Source organism: Musca autumnalis, unplaced genomic scaffold (assembly GCF_047663935.1).
Source record: "Musca autumnalis isolate F117 unplaced genomic scaffold, ASM4766393v1 scaffold_1, whole genome shotgun sequence".
Classification (NCBI taxonomy): domain Eukaryota; kingdom Metazoa; phylum Arthropoda; class Insecta; order Diptera; family Muscidae; genus Musca; species Musca autumnalis.
This window is the reverse complement of record NW_027411644.1, coordinates 149,514,066-149,539,397: the sequence shown is the minus strand read 5'-3', so window position 1 is coordinate 149,539,397 and position 25,332 is coordinate 149,514,066. Positions and strand designations below refer to the sequence as shown.

The 25,332-nt window shown below is 33.7% G+C and overlaps 1 protein-coding gene and 1 long non-coding RNA gene across 2 annotated transcripts; one reads left to right on the top strand and one right to left on the bottom strand.

Moving 5' to 3' along the window:
* Window positions 1-5,893: 5,893 nt before the first annotated feature.
* On the bottom strand, window positions 5,894-18,869 carry LOC141388211 (calcyphosin-like protein). Its single transcript, XM_073958236.1, has 6 exons — window positions 18,657-18,869; window positions 7,602-7,750; window positions 7,383-7,502; window positions 7,253-7,310; window positions 6,878-7,090; window positions 5,894-6,148 (listed from the first exon to the last, which is right to left on the bottom strand). The coding sequence occupies exons 1-6, from the start codon at window positions 18,672-18,674 to the stop codon at window positions 6,047-6,049; spliced, it is 660 nt and encodes a 219-aa protein (XP_073814337.1). The 5' UTR covers window positions 18,675-18,869; the 3' UTR covers window positions 5,894-6,046.
* A 2,798-nt stretch (window positions 18,870-21,667) lies between these two features.
* On the top strand, window positions 21,668-22,315 carry LOC141390882 (uncharacterized). The gene is made up of 3 exons (XR_012409511.1): window positions 21,668-21,716; window positions 21,767-22,036; window positions 22,094-22,315. It is a non-coding gene; the product is annotated as an uncharacterized lncRNA (long non-coding RNA).
* Window positions 22,316-25,332: the final 3,017 nt, after the last annotated feature.

Genomic DNA, 25,332 nt, shown 5'->3' with positions numbered 1-25,332 from the left:
TCACAATTTTAGGTAGAAAACTTTTTCGACCACATTGCCTAAATTATCTAATTTAAAGAATGTGTACAGCCAGGTGAAAGGTACCATCTACGGGGCTATATCAAAGTGTGGACCTATCTTTAAAATCTTTGGCTCGAAAGTTTTATAACTACAGGGAACCTCAAAAGTCAAATTACGGGTAGTTTCGTCAAACAATGTAGCTAAGATCCCCAAAATACCGAAAATCGGGAGGTACCGTTATGTGGGAGCTATACCAAAACATGGGGCTATGTTGTGAAGAAGTTTCGTGACCACTGAAAACTTCAAATGTCAAATTACAGCTAGTTCGAGTTTTGGTGGATATTTGTCGTGATCACAGAAAACCTCAAATGTAAAATTACAACTAGTTCGCTTAAAAATTGTAGTTAAAACCCTCAAAATACCGAAAATTAGCAGGTACAGTATCAATTTTGTGTCACAGTGCATTCAGTAGTCATTCCCAGAATGACTTCTCATAGGAAACAGGAAGAGTCTTCTGGCAGAAGATTTGTACGACTTATATTAAAAAAAACTTGAACGCTTGTCATAGAATTTTACTATACTTACTTTAAAATTTGGTGTCACGAATTTAATGTTTATATTTCTATATATATAGAAAAAAATTTACCCACACTCTAGTTTTTCCACTCCTCCGACTCCTGCACAATTTGCCAAACTCCGACTCCGAAACCCTATTAAAAACATGGACAAAGACATAGAACTATAAAGAATACTAAAGATGCATAATGCAAAAATATTTATGAAAAAAATGGTCTGTTCCTTTACTTTTAAAACTGCTCTAAAATAAATTGTATACCTTTTAAAGTAAAGGAACGATTTGCAGATTACAAATGGTAGCCTCAGGTACGTAAAGGAACAGAGCAAAAGTATGTAAACCATAGACTCTATGGAGTCTATGGCATAGACTAATGAATGTATGTAAGTGTAAACAAACCACACGTATTCTCTGGAAAGGGTATTATAAGTTTGTTTTGGCAAAAATTCATGTAACACCGCGAAATATTCGTCGGAGACCCCCAATGTGGTATCATATCTCGACTAGATAAAGCGATTTTGAGATGTGTGTCCGTCCGTCTGTCCATTATAAATTGTAATCAATCGTCATGAAATTTTGTATGGAGGTCGGGTTGAGACCAGAATAGATCCCTATTTTTATTGGTGATGATCGTGAAATATTAAGCGGGTGAAATGGACCAAAAACAAAATATTTATCCAATTTTGTAGCGGCTCTGTAGGTCGCAATAATAATCCGATCAACGAGAACTTTTAAAGGTAAGAGTTTATGACAGAGAAAAAGCTTGCAATTTGAGATGGCGACTAGGTAATATTTAAAGGAAATTATGAAAATTTTTAATATACAGCTTATATCTTTATTCCTGGAAGAGACATCCCGGGTAAGTAGGCTATACTTGGAAGAGGAACGCTTGACCTTTCTATTGATGTCAATTGTGTGGGTATACATGATAAGATAACAGAGTTACAGCCTAATATACCCAGTTATTTGTTTGTAGTGTAATCATAAACACGCTAGAGGTCGCAATTATAGCTCAATAATCACGAAATTTTGCACGAGGTAAGAGTTTAGGCAGAATAAGATGCCTTTAATTTTCAATGATGATCTGATATTAATTAGCGGGTGAAAAGGACCATTACTTTTGTATGAAAAATAAAAATATATGTTTGGCCTATATTTTATTTCCTGGAGGACATATACCGGCAAAGTAGACTACATATGGATAAAGAACTACTGACCTTTCCCCCTGACGCAAACTGCAATAACGTGTCTGCTAGATAACGGGCCTACTGCTTAATATATAATGTGTTTTGTATATAGAACCACATTTTCTTATTCCCAGTTTTTGCATTTTTGCAAATTACATGGCGCGCTAACGTTATAATTGTCCATTTGGATTTTTATGTATTCATTGCAGCATGGATCGCTTTGCCACCCGTTTTTAAAACTATTCCCCAGTCGGGCAACATCAAATTTTCAACGGTGGAAAAATACCTTTCAGTAATGTTGGCGATATTTCCTGAGTATTTCAGCCATGTAAAACTTCTATACAAGTAGTGTCTTAGGATACGTCGTTCGAACTCGGAGATAAGCTGTGGGTCTCATATAATTGAGCGAATATGTATCGGGGTACACTTACTCATTGATATGAGTGAAGTCTCCATCGTCCCTTCTGGGATGTTTGTGAAACAATTATTATATTATTATTTCAGCTAGGTGCGAGACGGTACCAGAATCCACAAAGTTATTTCTTACAATAAGTTTATTTGTTCCATAAAGAAATTTTGATTTGTGGAAAGCTAATTCCCAGGTGCAGTGGTGTAGGGTATCACATGGTCGGCCCCGTCCGACTATAGCCTTGGCTTATTTGTTTTTGATTTGCCACTGTTTAGCAATGGAAAGAGTATCTTACCACTACTAATACACCAACTTTTCTGAGTAGCTATAGACTATAGTAACTACCCAGCAAACCAAAATCGGAAGAAACACCAGAGTTCGGACCGAATTCGGTCCGAAAGTCGGATGAAACGTCCGAGTTCGGATCCGAATTAGGTCCGAACTCTAACCAAAAGTCATATGGCGTGGTTGACGTGTTCTCTGACCGAAATTCGGATGAAAATCGGATGTTTTAGCCGACTTTCGGACCGAATTCGGTGCGAACTCTGATGAACTATCGTATAAATTTCTGATATTTTGACCGACTTTCGGACAGACATCGGTCCGAATTCGGAAGTAAAATCTTTTGAAATTCGAAAGTGTTTGCCGACTTTCGGATCTAATTTGGTCCGAAGTCAGATGAACTATCGTATGAACTTCTGATTTATTTACCAGCATTCGACCAGAATTTGTTTTTAATATTAAATGATGTTGAAAATACACAGTTAAATCATGAAATATCCAAATCCTATAAAAGTTTATATACAATAAACATATTCAAGGTTTTAATATCATCTTATATCTTATGCTATGTTAAATGCGCGACTTTGTGGAAAAACAAACTGTGGAGAACAAATTCGTCAACACGATCTGTGAAATATGTAAAACAATTGTTATTAATATATGAAAAAATACATGTCTTCACATGCAAAAAATGTTGATATATATGAAAGTGTTAAGAAACTTAACTTTGACCATATACAAATATAAAACATATGACTTTCCACGGAATAGTGTTGAAGTTTGACGAAGAAAATCTTTACTTGCATAAACTTCATAAAAATAAAGAAATATGTATGCAACCGATCACTATAAATAACATTTAAACACTATCGTGCATCAACACGCATAACAAAAATAAACCAAATTTGTTCTCCGATACAGAAATTAAAACCCGAGCACTCAATTTTTTATTCATATTGCATCAACATCGGCACATCAACAATTACACATTTACAATGTGCGAGCGAAATATGTACAATTCATTTCTCTCTGCTTATTTTGCCACAGCAGCACAAGAGAAAATAGAAAAATTACCTTCAGGGAGAGAGAGGACGGGAAAAAGTTCGTCAGACTAGTCGGACAGAGTTCGGACCGATTTCGGTCAGACACGTCGGAATAAACTTCCGACGTCCCGTAGGACGTCCGACATTGTGTTTGCTGGGTATAGAGTCTATAGCAGCGATAGGCACCATTTACTTCTATTGCATACTTTTGGGGGTATCATTGTGTGAGTTCATGTTTCTTCAATTAGTTGAATTGTGTGTGTAGAGAACAAACAAACCACACGTATTCCCTCTTTATTTCTGATTTGGAGAATGTCTTACCACTACTAATACACCAACTATTCTGAGCACCCCTGGCCTATAGTCTATAGCAGAATTCCGCAGCCCTTTACTCACGAGCAAGCAAAGAGAGCTTCTCTCTCCACTAACTAATTGAAAAACTATGCACTGACAACAGTGTTTGCTCAAATTGTTGTTGTTGTGTGCCGATTTCTGGTCTATAGTATAGAATCTATACTATAGACCAAGAAATCCTCTCAGTAAATTTCTCTAACTCAATGAGAATTTAGTCAGTTTACGAGGTACTCAATTTTTAAAATGGCAATAACTATCCATTTTTGAACTATTTATGATGGTAAAAGACATTATGTGGGTAATCTTGTCCGGTTCTATATTAGAGGTGGGCGCCTGTCGTGCTGTGAGTAGTGCGTGTTCGTGCCTTCTCGAAAAACGCCGTGTTTGTGCGTGTCGTGCCGGAATGCATTTTTGGCCGTGCGTGATCGTGTTTTTTTGTTCGACACGGTTTTGCACGACACGACTAAACACGATCTGCACTATGTGACACGATCGTGCTAAATTTTTGGTCTCCCTTTAGAAGTCGTGCAAGACACCTTACTAAACACCAACATCGAACAAGAATATAAAACCGACCAAAACATTCCTAAAATTATTTGCTTTGTTTTTGTAGTCTGGTACTTATTGCCGTTTTGTTATGGAGAGGCCATAGTATGAGTGAAAAAAGATGATGTTTGTTTGCCATTTGTTTTGTTCATGAGAGAAGCAAATACAAAAACTACTCTGAGGGTTAACGCAATATACTATCTTTGCAAATCAGATGTTTATCTGACTGTATTATCTGTTATGGATGATGTTATTGAAAAACATCCTCTTCCCGAATTGAGAAATCTGAATGATTGCCCAAAAAACGTTGTAAGATATTTTAAACACTCGGAGCTAAACAACAAATTGTCTAAAATGTTAAAACAAGATATAAGAACACGTTGAAATTCAACATATATTATGCTTGAGAGCATATACCAAGTCCAGAATGAGATTAAGAGTATTTTGCTACAAAATAATGAGTTGCATCGTATATCTGACTTAAAGTTTTCATTGCTAGAACTTCTATTAGGTTTTCAAAGAGTGTCCGATACATTTAGCTTGGAAAAGTACCCTTCTATGCACATTTTTGCCCTTTGGTCTAAAAAACTTTTGAAAGTCTGCTCAATTAATACCACTTACTACCAATTCATGAAAGATTTGAAAGCTAAAACTAAATGGCAAAAAGACGAAAAATGAAAATGTCTCCAATTGACAATTGTCTTTGTTATCTGTCTATACATTCATTAGTCTATGGTAAACATTTTATTAACAACAGAGGTATGATGTTAATGTTAAAAAAAAACAAATTAAAGCAAAGATTTAAATACATAAAGATTGGAAAACTCAATTGTCAACATTTGTCAATAGATGGAGTTAAGCTCTGTTGTTACGATATCATAACAACATTCTGTTAAGTAGTTAACCATTTCGGGCGGTTTTAACCGCCAAGTTCATATTCAATGAACTGGAAACTGCTATGCAATAAAATCCTGAGTCCAACCTTTTACTTTCCTACAATTTGTATAAGCCGAATTTCGCATTAGTGGTCTTTTTATCATTAACATACCCCTGTTGTTGGTAAAATGTTTATATACTTTGTTTCATAAACATTTGTGCATTATGCATCTTTTCCAGTCTTTACAGTTCTATGTCTTTGATTAAAGCGCAATTTGGCTTATACAAATTGAAGGAAAGCAAAAATTTGGACTCAGGATTGTTTTTAGTTCATTGAGTATGAACTTAGCAGTTAAATTCGCCTGAAATGATTAACTACCGTATCGTAACAAAAGAGCTTAACTCCATTTATTGACAATTGTTAACAATTGAGTTTTATATCTTATTTTCATATACCAACAATTCTAAAACAAATTTGTATTTTTCATCTATTTTATCCTGTATTTTAGACAATCTTAACAAGACTTTATATGGACAGACAATTATATTAACCCAGAGTTTGAACACAGATTAGTTCACGTTTTTTTTTTACAACTTTAAACACCAGTGAAAAATATTATGATTAATGGAAATAATTAGTATAAAATAGTTTAAAATCGTTTATTGGAAATATAAGCAAAACACACACAGATAATTTTTAAATTTATAAACTCTTAAAATGTATGTTAAAATAAAGGCAATCAATAATTATATTTAGATACTTCCCGATTGGTATTCACAGCGCAAAAGCACGTCTCATCATTAAGTCAAAGTACATGTTGTTATCAATGGATGCACTAATCGTGGCATAATAGTTTATAAACTCCTCCTTGGTAATCTGGTGTAAACGGAAAAATAAATTAAACAAATATGTATTAGTTGTAATATATTTGAATAAATTGGAGCGATGTGATATTTTTAAAATCCTAGCAAAGTTAACCAAATATGTCAAGAATATACTCACAGAGTGTCACATCTCCAAAAATATAGTTTTTAGTAAAACGCGTTTTAAATTGACTATTGAAAACTGACTTCCAAACATAAAAAGATTATTACACCAAAAATAAAATAACTACTTGGACCATCATTTGTAATGAGCGAGCCAGATATCAGTGCTAAATTTCTGTGCATGATCAAGCATGTTTGAAGTGTTCTAGCGCTTCATTTATGATAAACTCCTAGTAAATGAGCTGTAACTCATGAAAATTTGACACAAGATAAAGGCGTAGAAAAAATAGAAATTGCTTACGCAGAAAACCCAGTTTTTGAGTTATGCCACTCTTTGAGTAAATGGGCGATATGTACATCTTAGGGTCTGAGATGAATCGTTCGAGGAGATACAAATGACAAACTTGGTTTTTAGAATTTAAATGTCTCTAGTACTTATCTCGCTGCATAAGTTATTTTCATTTACAAAATTAGACAATAAATTTCAGCTTTATTACTGGTACCGACAAAGAAATTGCATACTTAGGAAAGTTTTTGTTTTTCTTTGTCGACGATAGCGTAAAAGTGTACCATTGTCCATAGCATATTTAGTATAAATAAAAAGAAAAAAAATACTCACTACGCCATCATTATTTCCACGTCCTCCTTCGAAATTATTCAAGTACTCTGTAAGTAATTCATCTTCAGACATTTCACCGGTTTCATACTTGGGATGTTCCTTTACAGAGTAAACATTTTTCAAGTCATTCACTGTAATGACACCATCGTTATCTGCATCCATTTTATTAAAGGCTTGATCAATGATGTCTAGACGGCACTGCGGCATGGGTGGCTATTTCAAATGTTAAATACAATTTAGTAAAATCGTTGAGGAAACAAATACGAAATATGATCAAACAAATTGTTCTCATGGTACACACAATGTGTAGCATAAAACTGAACCAAGTTAAATATTAATCACCAGTGTCATTACTTCAACTTTATGTATACTCACCCGTAACTTTAATAAGAACTCTGTCATATTAATGGAGCCGCTGCCATCCTCATCAAACCTGTAATATAATCATGACAAAATTCATGTTATTCATTTCAATGATGCCATAACTGGTTGATGATGAACTTACTGCTGGAACAGTTCTTGCAATTCTTCGGCACTCAAGTCGAGCCCAAAATCACGTATACCTTTGACGAATTCTTCTTCGTTTAATGCTTTGCTGCCATCATCGTCCATGTTACGAAAAGCCCTGCCAACATTGTAATTATTCAGCAACGAAGCACACGTAATGAAATGAAAAAGTATTAAAAAATTTATCTCAATTTTATGGTGGGCATAGGACAAATACCTGCCAAGGCCTGAGATGCCGGTTGCTCCACGACTAAAGCATAATAAACGCAATTTAGTTAATGTGTCCTTTTCAGTACCATCGGTCAATTCCCGTTGCGATTTGTTAATGAGTTTCGCTTCATGTGAATAGAGATTTTTGGTTTTATTCTAAAACATGAAGAGAAATGTTTTAATTAGTAGCCATCGTAGCCGAAATGGTTACAGATTGTCTAACTGTGGGATGGGGGACAAATAATACATTAGCCCCCTACGAATATCATAGTAATTTAATGATTCCACATTCAACAGGATTTTTATGGTTATTTTTCATTATGCCGTTGTATGCCTCGACATACATACATTTTGTACGAATCTGTACAAGATATAAATTATATATTTTATGGCTGCAACGAATAGGATTCCACCAACCATGAGAAATCATACAATTAATATTTATGTCTACGAAGTGGAATTGATATCAGAGTCAAGTCGTATCGATCTAAGCTATGTACACACTTATAGTCGGGAACGCGATTTATTTCGAGTTATAAGTTTTATTGGTTTTATGACACAAATTCAATTTCAGAATTTAAATGTTGTAAGTCCAAATTAAACTCTGCATTCTGAAAGGATACTGACGCTAGTGTAGATACGATATAAAATAAAATTTTATTCCACTCCAATTACTTAGAAACGGTTCTGTGATTTTAGCTTTTAATTTTAACTGTGATTTTATTTATTTTCTTTTAATCATTATTTACTAGTGCACCTAGCGAATTTCGTCTCGCAATTGATGATTTCAATTCGAATTGGTGACTTCAGTTCAGTTCCGATTTCAATTGAACATTACAATTAGATATTTGTGTTAAATACGATTTATACTATGTTTACATTTACGAAATCCACTCGATTTCATCTGTCAATTCCTTTATGTATACGTCAAATGAAAACTCATCTGAATTCGATTGGATTTCATTTGACGTTTGAGCAATGGAATTGGCAGTTTAAATCGAGTGGATTTCGTAAATGTAAACATAGTATTAGAATCTTTGACGTACTAAGAGAAATTTTCCGAGTAAATAGTAAATTTTGTGTTTATTTAATTTTTGCCCTATTAGGGCGAAGTCATTACTAATGAGATTTTTAATTAATGATGAATTGAGCCACATGATTAAAAAAGTTTTTTTTATACCCTCCACCATAGGATGGGGGTATATTAAGTTTGTCACTACGTTTGTAACGAAATAATCATTGTAGACCCCACAAAGTATATATATTCTTGATCAGCGTGCAATTTTACGTCGATATAGCTACGTCCGTCCGTCTGTCCGTCTGTGGAAATCACTCTAGCGTCCGAACGGATTGACGTAGGTTGATGAAATTTTGGGAAAATAAGTTATATTTACGTAGGACTTTTGGTATTGAAAGCGGGCTATGTAGGTCCACGCTTTCGTATAGCCCCCATACAAAATGACGCGTCGTCGTTTTAAGGAATTTTTAAGATATTTGGCCCAATTTACCACCGAATTGGTTGTAATTTGGTATTTTGTGTCTTCAGAGGCCAGAAAACATTCCTACCAAAGTTGGGTTATATAGGTCAACGTTTTGGTATAGCCCCCACATATGGCCCCTTATAAAGTACGCGTCATTTTAATATATTTTGAATGTATTAGACCATTTGACCAAAGAATCGGTTGTAACTTTGTATTTTTTGTTTCCAGAGGCTAAGAAACATTTCTATCATAAAATGTTTATATAGGTCCACGTGTTGATATAGCCCCCATAATACGATATCTCCCGATTTTCGATATTTTGAACGTTTTAGCCTCATTATCACACCGAGATGGCTGAAATTTGGTATTTAGTCTTCTTTAGGCGTATACAACTTTCCCCCAGAAATTTTTAGGTATAGGCCCACGCCATCATATAGCCCCCATAGAACGGTACCTTCCGAATTTCGGTATTTTGAAGGTTGTGGCCATATTAATCCACCGAAATGGTTGAAATTTGTGGTGGAGGGTATAAAAAGTTCGGCCCGATCGAACTTAACGCTTTTCTTACTTGTTCAATTTTCAATGATTAAATTTTATAAGGAACATGTGTTTTAATTTTAATACCGAATGAGAGAATTGGTAATATTCAAGATAGGTGGTCGCTATTTCTGATGAAGCAACTACTACAGTCATTTTTGTTCTTGGACGAATGTTACGCGGAATATGATTAATGTGCCGTATAGAATCAAATATTTTGTGTTTCTGGTCTCCTCTGTTCGCAAAGCCATAAAACAGCTGCTGTAACGTGCGGTCTTCGGAGATAATCAAATTTTTTTAAATGTCTTCGGAAATTTCATTTAATTGCATTTTCCAAAGTGGAAGGCAATGAACGCCATTGTTGACTGTGTTTTGAAGAAATGGACTCACTAATTCTAACAAATGTTGATTTCTGTTAAATTAGGAATCCTCTCGCAATTTTTCATAGTTTTTACCATTATACGTTAAAAATTGTAATACAGTTCCAACCTGAACTTGCTTTGAGAGACATTATTAATAAAATTAATGGTACAGACCTGCTAAATAGACCAATAAACATTATAGCTATAAATGAAAACAAAAAATTATTGACGTTTTACTCCTTAATGGATGTTGACAGATTTTATGTGAGGAGGATGTTTATTCGCTAATATCTTAAAATGCGCATTTGCATCAAAATCTGTTGCAATTTTTGTCTTCAACATTTAAAATACCTAACATGAAGGAACCCGTCATATGGGGGCTATACCAAAAACGCGTATCTACGATGCTAATATTTCGCACAGTGGTTTTCTATCTACGAAGAACATAAAATGCTGAAATACAACCAAATACATTGGAAAATGTGTCTGTAACATTTAAAATAGGTCCCATCTACCGGTACCGTTCAATGGGGGCTATACCTAAACGCGAACCTATATTGAAAATATTTTGTACATAAGTTTTCTATCCGCTAAAACCTGAATATACCAATTTGCAGCAAAATCGATTGAAAAATGAATGTAAAACGTAAAAGCGGCAGCCAGCGTTACATGAACGCTACGGGAAGCCGCGGGCCTATGTGGCCCAATTTGAGCCAAACACTATCCACTAAGATAAGAGACATTTTTGCAAAATTTTAGGAATCTACGCCCTTTCCTTTGAAAGTTGTTAGCAAAGTTCCGCTGAAGTGCTCATATTTCGCACTGTGCATTGGTTGCGTCGTTTTTATTGGGATAGCTGATACAATCCCATTTGTTGTTGTTTTTTTATTTTAAAGCAACTAATTTATTAGTGGAAAAAGTTTGGCATTGTTCGCCTAGGGGTAAGGCAGGGAAGTCTAGTTTCTTCTAATTGATGTTTTTTCTTTGTTAACCTTTATATTTCGAGCTGACGATTGATGCGTATAAAAAGTGTTTTGTTGAAGAAGTTATTGAAAAATAACTTCGGTGGAGAATATCCACAAACAAGAAACAAGGGAACTGATGAGATCCAGTTTCGTGGATCGAAACTAGTCTTATATGCCTTACCCCTTGGCGAACAATGCCAAACTTTTTCCACTAATAAATTAGTTGTAGCCAGACTATTTTGAAAAAAAAAAAACAAAATTATTACGCTTTTCGATATCGCTCACCACTTACATCCCAGACGGAACAAGGGAGACTTTTAAGAAATGATGATGGTGAGATCCCTCAAATAAACCTGTTGCATTTAAATAAAAATGGTGACAAAGTTAAATGCAAATAAACGGCAAACGTTTTTATTTATTTATTTACTTATTTTTTTTTTTTGCGAGACACCATCATGAAGAAAGTTATAGGTATAACTAACGAAGCTAAGAGAAAAATTATATTCTAGTTTTTGGTGCGTTTATAAATAAAACACTGTATCTTAATTTTTTAAGTTATTTTTTAACTTGCTGTGTTGTCTGGCTGTTTACTTCAAATCTGGGTAACTAATTTTAAACACAGTTTTTTATTTAGTTTATTCAAATAAATTGTAAAAAAATGTCTACATAACTTTTCAAAATTGACTTAGCAGAAGCACAAAAATGTCATTCAAAATTGGTGCATGTACAATTTTCGCCAAAAACTGTTAAAAAATGCCACGACATATAGCAAAGCTCAAAAGAAATGTGTGAAAGAATAAATTCTCCTCAAAATATTGTTCGCAAATTTTTTCGGATTTTCGCGGTTTTTTTAGGTTTTATCTTTTTTGCCATGACACGATTCCAAATTGGCGCAAATTGTATAAAACAGACCAGGGGCCTAATTATGTGATTCGATTCGATCGAGAATTTACTCGTTAATAAGTTTCGACACGAGAAAAAAACGGCATGATAAGACTCGATCGAAATCACTGATCGAATGTTTCGAGAGTAACCGGTAATCGAACTATGTGTTCTTTGGGGGAAAGTAATGAAGGTAGACGTCAAAAAATGTGTTTATTTCAAATCAAAAACTAAAAAACAAAATTATGAATGAAAAAATGTAAATATTTGTGGAATTTTTTGAACAATACATTGAATAATAATTTCGGAATGAAGTTGTGCTAAGAAAATATGAGCATTTATTAATGTTTGCAAAATTGTTTTGTCATTCTTGTTACAGATTGCTAATACATCTACCTTAATAATTCTCTCTCAAAATAAATGAGAGAATTTGGTGGGTGTTTTGCATTAGCCTCTCTGAGAGAGTATTTCCTTTGGTAAACAACGGGGGATGAACTATTTAAAATGCACTTTATTAAAAGTTGTACACCTATAAAATAAAGCCTATTAATATTAAATAATTTTTTGTTTTGCAGAAATGCTTATTTTTTCAACTTATATTTTAACGACTGCAAACACTAATTTTTGGTTAATGATAGCATGCATATGTATTTATTTTAATTATAATTTTATCACAATTTCTTAAAACGACTGAAAAGGACTTTTCCCAATTTCTCTTATTTTGTGTAAAAAATGCTCACAATTATTTACTAATATCATTTTTCCTCTATAAACCGTCAATAAACAACAATTTTTTACATTTTAAACACAAATACAATAAGAAATCTTTCATTTTGTTTGTTTACGATAGGCCATTTGGCTACGAGAAATTACTCGCAAATTTATGCTCAATTTCTCGATAATTTTACTCGATAACGAATGTTGTCATCCCAACTTTGAGTACTCGGGTCGAAACAACTCGATGTCGAATCACGTAATTAGGCCCCAGCTTGAGTTATAAGCGTAGTAACTAACATCATTTCCTTTTATATATAGTTTATATTAATATTGTGGTGTCCAGTTTTTTAATATTTATAAGCAATAAATAGAAATGGAAAATAACACTGTGCGACACGAAAATTATTAACCATATTATGACACCGCAGCGAGATAGAAGACCGAAAATAAGAAGACACGTGTCCCGGCGTTTTTCCCCTATTACTTCAACTTCAACGAAGTCGCGAAAGTTGCAGGCTGTTTTTGTTGACTTTGCCTGAGAACCGTATATGTTTTTTACAAAAATACAACACCAGTACCACGTGGGGAATTTTGTCCTAATAATGAAAACACGTTTCTATGATCGATTCGATGAAAAAATTTTCCGCGCCGTCTGTAATTACTAAAATCCTTTTGATATTTTTTCTACTTATAATATTAAATTTGCTTTGTTTGAATAAATATTCATAGGAAAAAATACAATTCTCACAGGCAAAGTCATTAAAAACTGTCTGTAACATTCGCGAATTTGTTGCAAATGACACCATATTCTCTTGTCCAATAGGTACAATAAATATAAACATAAAATTCGCGAGTTTATAAAGAAAAAACAAAAATTGCAATAGTGTCAAAAATTCCTAAAATGCTCCGAAATGGCGCGATTTGAGAACAAATTGGTCCAGAACGCTTTGATAATGATTTTAAATTAGATTACAAAAAAATAAAAATTTTAAAAGCAAATATGTTGTCATAACAGCCAAAATTAAAAAATGCATTACTGAACTTAAATGCATTTGGTGCGGAAACTTTTTTCGCGATAGAGAAAAATTGACGCCGCATTTCATAATAGTTTTCCATGCTCTACACGGCTATGTGGTGGTATTTTTGATATTTGCAAAAAAGTGCAAAAAGTTATAACCCTAATGAATATGTACTGTTAAGAGATGGAATGGGACTATTGAATGTTTTAAAATTTCCATAGTAACAGAACTGACGAGCTAATATAATTAATCAAAGTCAGGCGGAGCCGACAATATGATACCCTACACCACAGTAAATATGTATAAAATATTGAATATTTACATAGTTTCCCTTCACGTCATGGCTTATTCCTAGGAGGAGTATTATAGTGGATTTATTGGCTGTCTTTCATGTTTCCAGTAAATATTACAGCTCAAAAATGATTTCCTGTAGCGAGAATGAATAAACTTTTGCCTATTAATGCCTAAAATAACGTTCGATCAATTTAGGTATTAAAAACGTTCCGTACAAACCACAATTTTAAATTATATATTTGTGAATAAATACTTGGAGTGCAGTGGGATTCTCTAACGCACCGACAAAAATCGGTAGAATTAAAATGCTTATGATTTCTGTAATAAACGAAATTTGTCGGTAAGTTAGCAACCAAAATAAAGTCCTACGGATAGCAACGGTGTTGCCAACGTTTTTTCATACTTTTCATTCATAATTTTGAGTTTTGATTATACAAAGGCCTATACAAGGTCGGCCATTAAGCCTACCTGATTATTATGTTTGTTGTCAAAAACATTATTGTGATTTAAAATACAAACAAAGACATAAATACAACTAAGACTAGACAAAATGCATGCAACAAAAAAATGTTTACGAAACTTTGTATAGAAACATTACCCTTAACATATTGCAGTTAATTCAAAATCGCAACCAAGGAGGAACATTTCATGTAATGGTATCAGAAACGAAATTTATGAATTCAAGGGTCTATTCAAGAATAATTCTATGTCAATTGGATCGGTAAATTCGGTTAAATGCGTAAAAATGTATAAAAGAAAAAAATGTTATATCACCATATCGTAATATAACATTATGTTAAATTCAAAAGCCATTCACTGAAGAATGATAGCAAAAAAATGTCTTATCTTGTTGTATTTATGTCTTTGTACAAAGAAACTCAAATCACAATAATGACAAATCTATTATGTTTGTTGTAGAAAGTTGTTAACAGAATACTGAATGGCCGACCTTCTGTGGGCCTTGGATTATATCCTACACCACTATGTGGGGAGGGTATTATAAATAATAATAATATTCAAGGGACGAAGTGGGCAAAAACGTAATCGGAAGGTACCTATGGGGGCTATACGAAGATGTGGACCTCTATGGACCTAATTTCAGGTGGAAAGTTTTATACCCCCAACGAAGACTAAGTACCAAATTTCAGCCAATAGGTCCCTGGAAACCTTTATAATTTTCAAACATAGAGTAGTCAGTAATCGTCAATGGGAAGTACATATGTCTGGCCTCCACATGTGTTCCAAAGAAATTTTGTTGAGAATCGTTTAAAAATGTTCATAGGATTTATAGTTTTTGTACTATTTAGATTTCAGGTGGATAGTTTTATGCCCCTAACGAAATTGAAGGAAGCACTCATAATTATAAAATTTGTTTAATAGGGAGGTATGGCTTAGGATTATAAAGAATGGCGTCCCACATTCGTAAATTTTCGAAAAGAGTTTTTTTTTACTGACACGACAACATTGCGAAGTGGTTCCAGCTATAGACCAAAAATAAAAAACTGAACGTCAAATTTTTGGTAGAACTTTTTAAAAAGATATTAGTTTTCGTCTCATCCAAACGCGTTCTTCTTAAGAATAGCTCCAAGAGTCAGAACATTTGATTTTTTTGTAGTGAGTACGACTTACAATTTACGTGTAAAGGTCAAAGGTTAAATTTTAATGAGATTTTTTATTGAAAACGGTTGTTCTACTCAAAAAGTGATTAGAGTAAATATTGTAAAGAGAAAAATTATCTACAAGTTTTGTCTTTATAATTTTTCTAGAAGGAGCCATTCTTGAGATATAGCTGTTCTAAAAAACACAATATTTTTATGCACATACATATAAGAAAAAAAAGCACATATTCGCACAACCGGTTCTGTTGCCCCAAAAAATATATGTTCCCTTGAAGAGCGCACTTCTGCCTATCATTTAAAAAATCTAATAAAATCGGAGAATCTTTAGTAGAGTTATTAGCCTATTTAAGCCACATGTGTAATCGTAAGCCCAACGGGAACGACTCCAACGAAATCTCTCCGATTTTGTTCTAATTTTTATTCGAAGGTAGGGTTTGTTGCGCTGTTTGCGGTAATGTATAATTTTCATGGGCGCAGGGTCCGGTTCGAAAGTTATTCGACCCGAAAGGCTAGATTTAAAAATCGGGTTAGACCCGGTTCTACTAAACCGATTACTGAGAAAGTGGATATCGTTTGAAAACTTATGGAAATACCAAACACATGGTGTGGTTATTTTTACCGGTATTTACGAGACTTATTTTCATTTGACACTTAGATCGCGATAACTCAAAAATAGCAAGTCTTTTTTTTTAATTGTAGAGACTATTCTTGTGGACAATTATTAAATCTACAACTTTTACTTTAGCCGATTTTTGCAAAGTCTTGCCATTTTTGAGCAAAATCCAAAAAAACTGAATAAGGCCTCCAAAATTACCAGAGTACGTAAAAATACTTTAAATAAAATTTCCAATCGTTTCGTTTCGTATTTTCCATAGGAACAATACAAAACGAAACATAACCCTCGTTGGCCGAGCTCGCTGTTTAGTTTCGTTTTGTTTACATTCGTGAGTACGAACAAAACGAAAAGCGAAAAGTACTCAACTCCACAACAACAGATAGAAAACTAAATAGTACTTAACACATGTGAATAAATCAAAAACGTTTGGTGGTTGATAAAATTCACTGTGGTATGCTGATGCTAACTTATAAGTTATATATAGGGTTGTTAAGCAATCACATGTGTGTGTGTGTGTCTGAGTGTGTCATTGACCATAACGCACGGCAAACGTTTCCCAAAAATACTTGTCGTTTCGGTGGTGAATGAAACAACTTGGCAAAGCATAGCCGAAGTTACATTTCACCAATCGTACGGTTTCCATCTTTTTGCGTTGAAAAGTTTGTGTTTTTGTTTTGGTTGTGAGAATGAAACGATTTAGAGAAGCTGAAATGTTTGTGGCGTTGTGTGATTGGTACGGGAATCGTTTTGTTTCTTTCCGTTCATTGAAAATTACCCTTAATCCCGAATAAATTTTTTACACACATGGATCGATGGGGACCTTTTGGACATTGCTACTAATGTTAAACCCTAGCTCTCCACCAAAATTCAGCTTTTTTTGTGGGAATTTTTGCTATTTCCCCCTTATACGCATGTCTGACGTCCAGTCTTTCGGGTACCTCCCTCACAAAATTTCAAATTGTTTCTGTAAAATGGTGTGGACGATAACTCTCGAATGGAGCAATCGATTGGGTACAAACTTTGCACATCGTTTGAATATTGACTACAGTGGTGACCAATATATTTCCAACAGAAATTCAGTTTTTAGAAAATTTTATTTAAAATAATTTTTTTAAAGTAAAATAAGTCAATTTTTTTCAACTTTAAGTTTTCGATTTAATAAAATTCAGAGTTTAGAGTGCAGTTATATCGTTTATTAGTAAAAGTCAAAGTAGGGTGTCTCGAAAAACATAAGAACGTAGGGATTGGACCCTTACCCGAATGGTTAGTACTGGTCTATTGAAGTTAGAACGAGCGGTATCATTGGAAATTCGGGATACTATAAACCTGAAAAGTTCTAAAAAGCTAATCAAATGCTAATTTACCACACTCCATATTAGCCTTGCTAATTGGGGACACTAGATGTAAAATCAACTTTAACGTTGATTTTCTTATTTATTAGCTTGAGTGAGTCATTAGGCTGACAATTATATTTTATGGATCAGTTGTGAGGCATTTTTATGTCAATAATATATGGTGATCTGCTACACGGCATTTTGACATGATGTAAAAAAAATATTTTGTCTCCACAAATATAATCAAATAAAATGAACGTGGACCAATGGCAACCACAAGGAGGACCTTCGGTAATAATTTCGAAACGATTCTGGAATAGCCCTTTAACTGCACTTAAACACAAATGTTGAACTATTGTGAGGGAGGTACCTACCCTAAGGAGTGGACCAATATGACCAATTTTCGAAGTTTAACTAAGTTTGGAAAAATATTATGAGATCCAAAGTTTGGAACAAATCGGTTGCTCCGTTCAAAAGATATCGCGAGTAACATTTTAGAGAAAATTTGTGAACTTTTGCGGGAGAGGCACCAGCTCCATCTCTGAACTTTAAGATTCGCAAAAATAATACACATAATACACATGGTGGCCGTAAGTGTTTTTTACAGCTTTCGGCCAATTTTCTCAGGAAGTATGGACTTGCATCTGCAAACAACTTGTACCATCGTACCAAAAACAAAAAGAAATTAAAACTATTCCAGAGCAGGTCTTAACTATCGTTGTCGTCTGCTGCCGCTAGACAGACGGACGGAAATGGGTAAATCGACAGCAAATTGCCACCCATTATTTCGATGAGGAAGTACGGAAGTTCAATACGTTTCTTTAGCTCGCTATTTGAAAACTTTAATTTATTTTATTTGAAAACTTGAATTTATTAAACAAATCAGGAAAGTAGAACGATTAACCATATTTGATTCGAAATCGAGTATTTGCCTTCGTTTCCATTTCATTCACCGAGTAACACAGAGGGGCAGTACATCAATTTAAATCTCACTTTAATATAAGGATTTTTAATACAAATAAAATCCATTTGTTCGGCCAGGGTGGTGCATGACAACACGTTTGTTTCCCTTCAATTTGGGTCATCGCAAAAAAGTTTGCGTGTTGAAAACAATTAGTCTTTGTTGGCATCTTGTAAAAGGATAATCACAATTTTTGTTAGTTTGTGGACTCTTTTAATTACAATTTATGTTGGTTGATTGCTACTTTGGTCATGTTATCACGCCACAACACTTACACTTTCTTCGTCAGACATTTTAGCTGTTGAGAAATATTTTCTGGCGACAACTTATAGTTGGTTTTGTCCTCTATTCAACTTTCTACACCGACTGACAACAACAGACTGTAAACAATTTCAATTTCAAATTGAATAGAATGCCAACGGAATATGAACACACAATGTAATTGTATGTATGTGTGTGCGGTTATAACAAAAACACCCTTCAGACAGGACACTTCCATATGGTTAATTTACCATGACCTGGAAGGAAGGAAAATGACTCTTGAATAGCAAAATATTGAGTTTAAACTGTAGTAGGCCAAGAGTGGGGTGCTAGTACAACGAGAATATGTACTTATATGGTGATATAAATGCATTAGAGTGATTTTTTTCATTTTGATTCGGGTTGGTAATTTCAAAGTACATTAAGTTCCAGTATGGTTGTTACAGATCAAATCCACCGATTAATAAAAAATATAAAAGCAAGTAAAATCGTCATTAAGGTAAGAGATACATAGCTTGTTATGCCCTCTACCATAATAAAAAATAAAACTTGAGCAAGATATAATCATCGCTGGCAACCCAAAAGCTGGAATGGAGAAATAGGGCAAACTTGTGGCAAAACTTGGATTTCATGTTCATATTGAAATGTGGTGTACAAATTATTTTGTACCTCAGTTTAGTAGAGGATTCGTTATTAAGAAAATATTTGTCATTGTTGAGTAGAGACTGCTTCTGATAAAAACATAAAATCACCCAAGCCACGTTTAAATTTCGGCTTGAAAGACGAAATAAACGAATTCCCGATAAGCCATCAAAATAGAAGAAGTAAAAAGCGTTTGTCTGGTCCGAACTTTTTAAACCCTTCACCATGAAATATTTTGAGCTAATATTGAATAATTAGTTTTCTTCCTGTTACGAAATAACAATGTTCACAATTTTACGTTGAAAAGTTTTATGACAACTGGGAACCCCAAATACCTAATTTAAGCTCAATTTAAGGTTAAAAAGATGTCGGCTCGAAATATCTAAACAACGAATAGAACATAATGGTTGTATAGAATTTAACAACATTCCCAATGAAATTAAAATTCTACCAAGAATTTAATTTCTTCGTTTAAAAGACAACTAAAATTATATTTTTCACATAATATCGAAATGCTTCTGTAGTGGAATTCTGTAACTTTTTTATTTACCGAACCGACATTGTTAACTACCGAAAAAATTCGGTTGCAATAACGATTTTGTTATTCTGTATTTCTACCTTACCGATAGTTAAAATCGGTAAGTCTTAATGCCGGGCATACACTATGGGCATGCAGAACAGCAACCGATGAACCCTTGTGTAAGGGTGTGATTGAATAGTGTGTGGCATTCCTTCAATCCATATTGCAAAAATGATGAATTTTCCTCCAGAACTCGATTTTGGGTTGAAGTTTTCCAAATTTTTAATTTCCTCACAAATAATATTTGTTGTTTTCAAAAATTAATTGTTGGTTACTTGGAAAATAAACAAAATTCATCGGATTAAAAGGGGTTCATTTACAAAATCAAAACTATTTTGATTTCAATCCTGCCAAAACTACTCCCAAATACATTGACAAAAACTTCAAAATTTATGCGGGGCATACACTATACTGCCAAACTGCACTGCCAAATGAACCCTTGTGTACGTGTGTGATTGAATAGTGTGTGGCATTCCTTCAATCCATTTTCCAAAAATGATGAATTTTCCTCCAAAACTCGATTTTGGGTTGAAGTTTTCCAATTTTTTTAATTTTCTCACAAATAATATTTGTTGTTTTCAAAAATTATTTGTTGGTTACTTGGAAAATAAACAAAATTCATCGGATTGAAAGGGGTTCATTTACAAAATCAAAACTATTTTGATTTCAATCCTGCCAAAACTACTCCCAAATACATTGACAAAAACTTCAAAATTTACTAATACTATTACAAATGCTGTCGTGCATGCCCCCCAGATAGCATTTAGAAGACTGTTTTTTCAAAAATCACATTGAGGAGTCTTTTTAGAGTCCTTTTGGTGATCAAAAATTGATTAAGTCGCTTCTGTGATCAGAAAGGGACTCGAAAGTGACTCCCTGTAATGATTAAAAAGAGTTCAATTTAAAATACAACAACAAATGTGTAGCAATCACAAATAAATCATTGAGGTGTTTAAAATGTGACAATTTTTTTGTTATATATTGTCACATTTTGATCATCTGGAAGATTGAAAAATGCTTAATCAAAAAAGGGTCATACAGGTGTTTGAAAAGTGATTATAATTATGTATACTCTGATCATATTTTGAACAGTTAGGTGATTAAAAACTGATTGCTTTGTTTTATTTTTATTTGGTTGTAAATAAAAAAATAAAATTCTCATATACACTTTCTACAAAATTTTGATATAAATGTAACGTATAATATTAAAGGTACAGACAAACACAACACAACAGGTTTTGCCAAGTGAAATGAAGAAGCAGTATACTAACCACCAAGCAACATAAAGGATAATTGAAAGACATAACAAAGCAGAAAAGACTATAAAACAAAGGAAAGAAACAACAAGAAGAAAAAAAGAAAATTTTTTTAATTTATTTCGTCTAACAAAAAGACTCATAAATGACTCCCTAAAGACTCATAAATGATTATAAACATGACTCTAAAAAGACTCGAAAAAGGGTCCGAAATTAATCAACAAAACACCAATAAATGATTGAAATACGACTCGAAAAAGACTCATTTGTGATTTGTTTAGAAGAGTCGCCTGAGGTTATGTTTTCCTACCGACAAAGGAGTCATTTATGATCAGAAAATTAGCTCATATTCTAGCTTTATAATCGTGCAGTCGGATCAAAAAAGACTCGAATTTGATTAAAATTTTCAAAAAATGCTGACTGGGCCATAGTGTATGCCCGGCATTACTAATACTATTACAAATGCTGTCCTGCATGCCCATAGTGTATGCCCGGCATAACGACAAATATCGGTATAAATATAAAATGTCAAAAAATAAATTAAAGAACATTTTGCCAAAAATGGTAATAATTTCGGGAGAAAACGCAAAATATTGGTAAGTATTCAGCCCGAATAGAGCTAATAATACATTTTTAATAATTTTAGATAAAAGATAAATAGAATCGCGATGTGTTTATTTGTTTGTGACGATGCATATGCATGTATAAATGCTTTGGTCATGGATATGACCTTTTTGAAGAATTTGGAAAGACCGAAAGCTAGTTATACCTGTCTCTCCCAATAGCGATTGTTTCAGGACCACTGGCATTGTCTATATCTAGGCCGGTCACAGCCATAATATTTCCAAGGATTTGTTCAAAAATTATGTTCTATGAATTCTGGGAATTCCCTTCAATTAGTTAATGACTGAAGAATGTAAGATGGAACATTTTATCCTTTCAGGAGGTTTTACTAAAATTTACTTATTTTTAGTTGCTAACAAACCCGATTGTATATCGCGTATCGTCCTCAAAATTTCCAAAGATGAAGACTTTGTTAAACTATTGCGCAACTGTCTTAAAAGGAAAAGCAAGTTAGTGTACGCAATTGCAATTATTCTCTGTCCCGATAAAGAACTGGGATGAATATTGTGCATAAATTTCAAGACATTCGGTTTTACCATTCTTAATTTGGCTGTTTTGAAGGATATTTCACATGTGGCCGATTGTGTATCTTGTTCATGAAATCTTGAAAATAAAGTATTATTTTATTTCTATTAATGCTGTGATCTAAATAAAAGTAGCTACGTGGGATATTTTATATACCATGTGAAAATTCAGGTTGATCAGAATCATCTCAAATGTCCTCTAACTTTCCGTGGTGCTACCTGTTAATCTACTTGAAACACGCATTAAAAGTAGGCAACAACTATGGCTCATATCTTTGGTTTTCATATTACTTAGGGCAAATTAATTTCGGATAGAAAGGAATTTTTTTCTTATCTGCACCACCCGGCAGTACATCACGAGTTGGCTGACATGATATAAGACCTCTGTCCTGACAATGATATTAAAATGCAGCAAATTTTATTGCGAAAAATTTAATGGGAAATATCTTTGACATAACTCAAATTTGCATCTATAGTTAGCGGTTAGACTTTTCGGCCGCAAAGAACGAGTTGCGAGAGACTAAACTAATGTTGTGGATGGAAATGTCATATCCGAGGAGCAACCATCTGTACAGATTACTCCTACTTTTTCTTTGGTTTAAAGATTCGCAACTGATTGAGCCCAGCTAAAAAATTACTTTCTGCCGGATACTTTCGATTACCCTGAAAAGCTCATGCAGCTTTGCAAGTTGACATTGTCTAAGTGAATTTTCAATACGGAGGCAGCATGTCGCACATTCGTATTTTCAAGGAAAGGACATTTTTGTCCCTGTGTATCCATATTTATATTACACGACCGGTAGTTCCTCTTTAAAAGATAATTTATTTAGCGGGAATATGTCTTTCAGGCAGAATATTAAACATTTTCACAGGTCCATATAACCCGCTAAATATTAGCTGAACATCATCTCTTATTGCGACCTACAGAGTAGTTACAAAATCGGCTAAAAATGTTTTTTCATGACTATTGGCCGGCCATTATCGTGAAAACAATTTGTTTGACCGCATTCTTGTGCCAAGATATGAAGATTGGTATTGCATTGATTTGTGGAAATATGAATGTATTTTCTGCCGGTATACGGTAGTTAACGACGTTACTTACCTAAAAAATCGGTAAAATAAGTGTAGAGAATAGCACTTACCGGTAATTATCGTTAACTACCGACATTCGTCGTTAATTCTGTCGTTAAGGAGTTACAGAATCGCATTACTGATGTAAATTGCTACCACATATTTTTTGAAATTGTAAATTTTTCAAATACGAATTATGTACATAACATCCGTTCTTTGAAAATTTGTAAACAGTTAGCTCCTATAAGGCCTTGATGGCGCCGGGGCGACAATTAAATATTGTAAGAAATAATAATGAATAAACTTGAATTAAAAAAAAGTTAATTCAGTCAGCTAAAAACTTGAAGCTAACTGAAATCGGGTGGTACGGTTATACTGGGGCTATACCAAAACGTGGACTTACATGTGTCCACAATTTTTTGTGGTTACTTTTTTTGACCGCTAAGTACCCTAAATTTCGCATTCGGTCCAAAAACGTAGCTAAGACGTCTTCTTCTTTATTTGCTTATTTGATTTTCGAATTTTAGCAATCCTACAAATACATAATTTGTATGTTCATTTAAAATCACATATTTTTCTTTACATTTGATTGATGTTAATTGTTATTTATGATTTGACTAAAGAGTTCTCTATTTCGTGATGCGTTAATAAGTTGGCTTGTGTTGTGATATCCTGTCCATTGCTGTATGTTTTTGAGCCAAGTTGTTTCTTTTCTACCTCTGGAATTTGTACCTTAAAACGTTAAACATTCAAAATACCTGGTACCGTCGTTACATGGGGGCTATTACATGGCGTGGACCTATGTTCACAATGTGTGATGAAGTTTTGTATTTAACCGTAAGTGCCAATTTGTAGCTAATTTGGTCTGAAAATCTAGCGGTATCTTTATATGGGGACTGATATAGCCCATATTCGAACTTGGCCTGACTGTGGAAAAAGTACACTCGGCTGCCGAAAATAGTGTTTTAGCTCAATTATTGCGAACGCTAGGGTGATTACAACAATGTGTTGCAAACTCCATATTATGATTGAGGGTATAGAAATGAACTGATGACGGTGTTTAGCGAAATCCGGAACAAACTTTAGAAGACAAAACTGAGATGAATTTGAATTAGTTTGCAGATATTTTTTCAGTATTTATAAAGCAAACAAAAAGGCAAAAATTGCTCAGCTTATTGGACACTTGCGCCACACAGTGCGAAATATGAGCACTTTAGTGGAACTTTACTAATAACATTTAATGTAAAAGACGTAGGATACCAATATATTGCAAAAATCATTGTAGACCCCACAAACTATATATATTTAGCTATTTTTCATACGGGTCAGTGGAGTGACCAGGGTACCTCACCCACAAAATTTTTTAAGAAAACGTGAAATTAAGGACATTTTTGAACGTATTGTTTAAAAATTACTTGCAAAATTATGTTAAATACTGACTCGATCCTGAATGGTCATCTCGGAAGTGGAATATCGCGGTCAGCCCAATTTTTCAAAAATTTATTATTATAGATAATATCCTTAATTTTAGTAAGCGTGACTACACAAACCCTACGAACACTGGCTTCAATAAGTGGGAAAGCGCGATCAACCCAACATTTTGGAATACAGTACAACCTCGATAATGTATAATGCTGCGTGATCGAAATTCCAAAAAAATTGACTGAGAAATCAGGCAAAACGTAATTTCAAAGATGGTTAAATAACTGGAACGTCTAAAAATGTGAAATGGTCACTAAAGCGATGGGTAAACTATGCTATGATCTATCTAAATGTATATAAATTCTTTAAGACTGATTCATAAGGTGGTAGAATAAAAAAAAAGGAGCGGATGGGGGACCTCTGCCATAACAAGTTTTAACAAATCGCGAAACTCAGTGATTATTAGACGTATTAGTAAAAACAATTGTAATTATGGCCTCTGTCAACAATAGGTTTTTTGAATCAGAATATCGCAATTGCGTCAATTTTTTTAAAACTTTTTTCTTTCTGA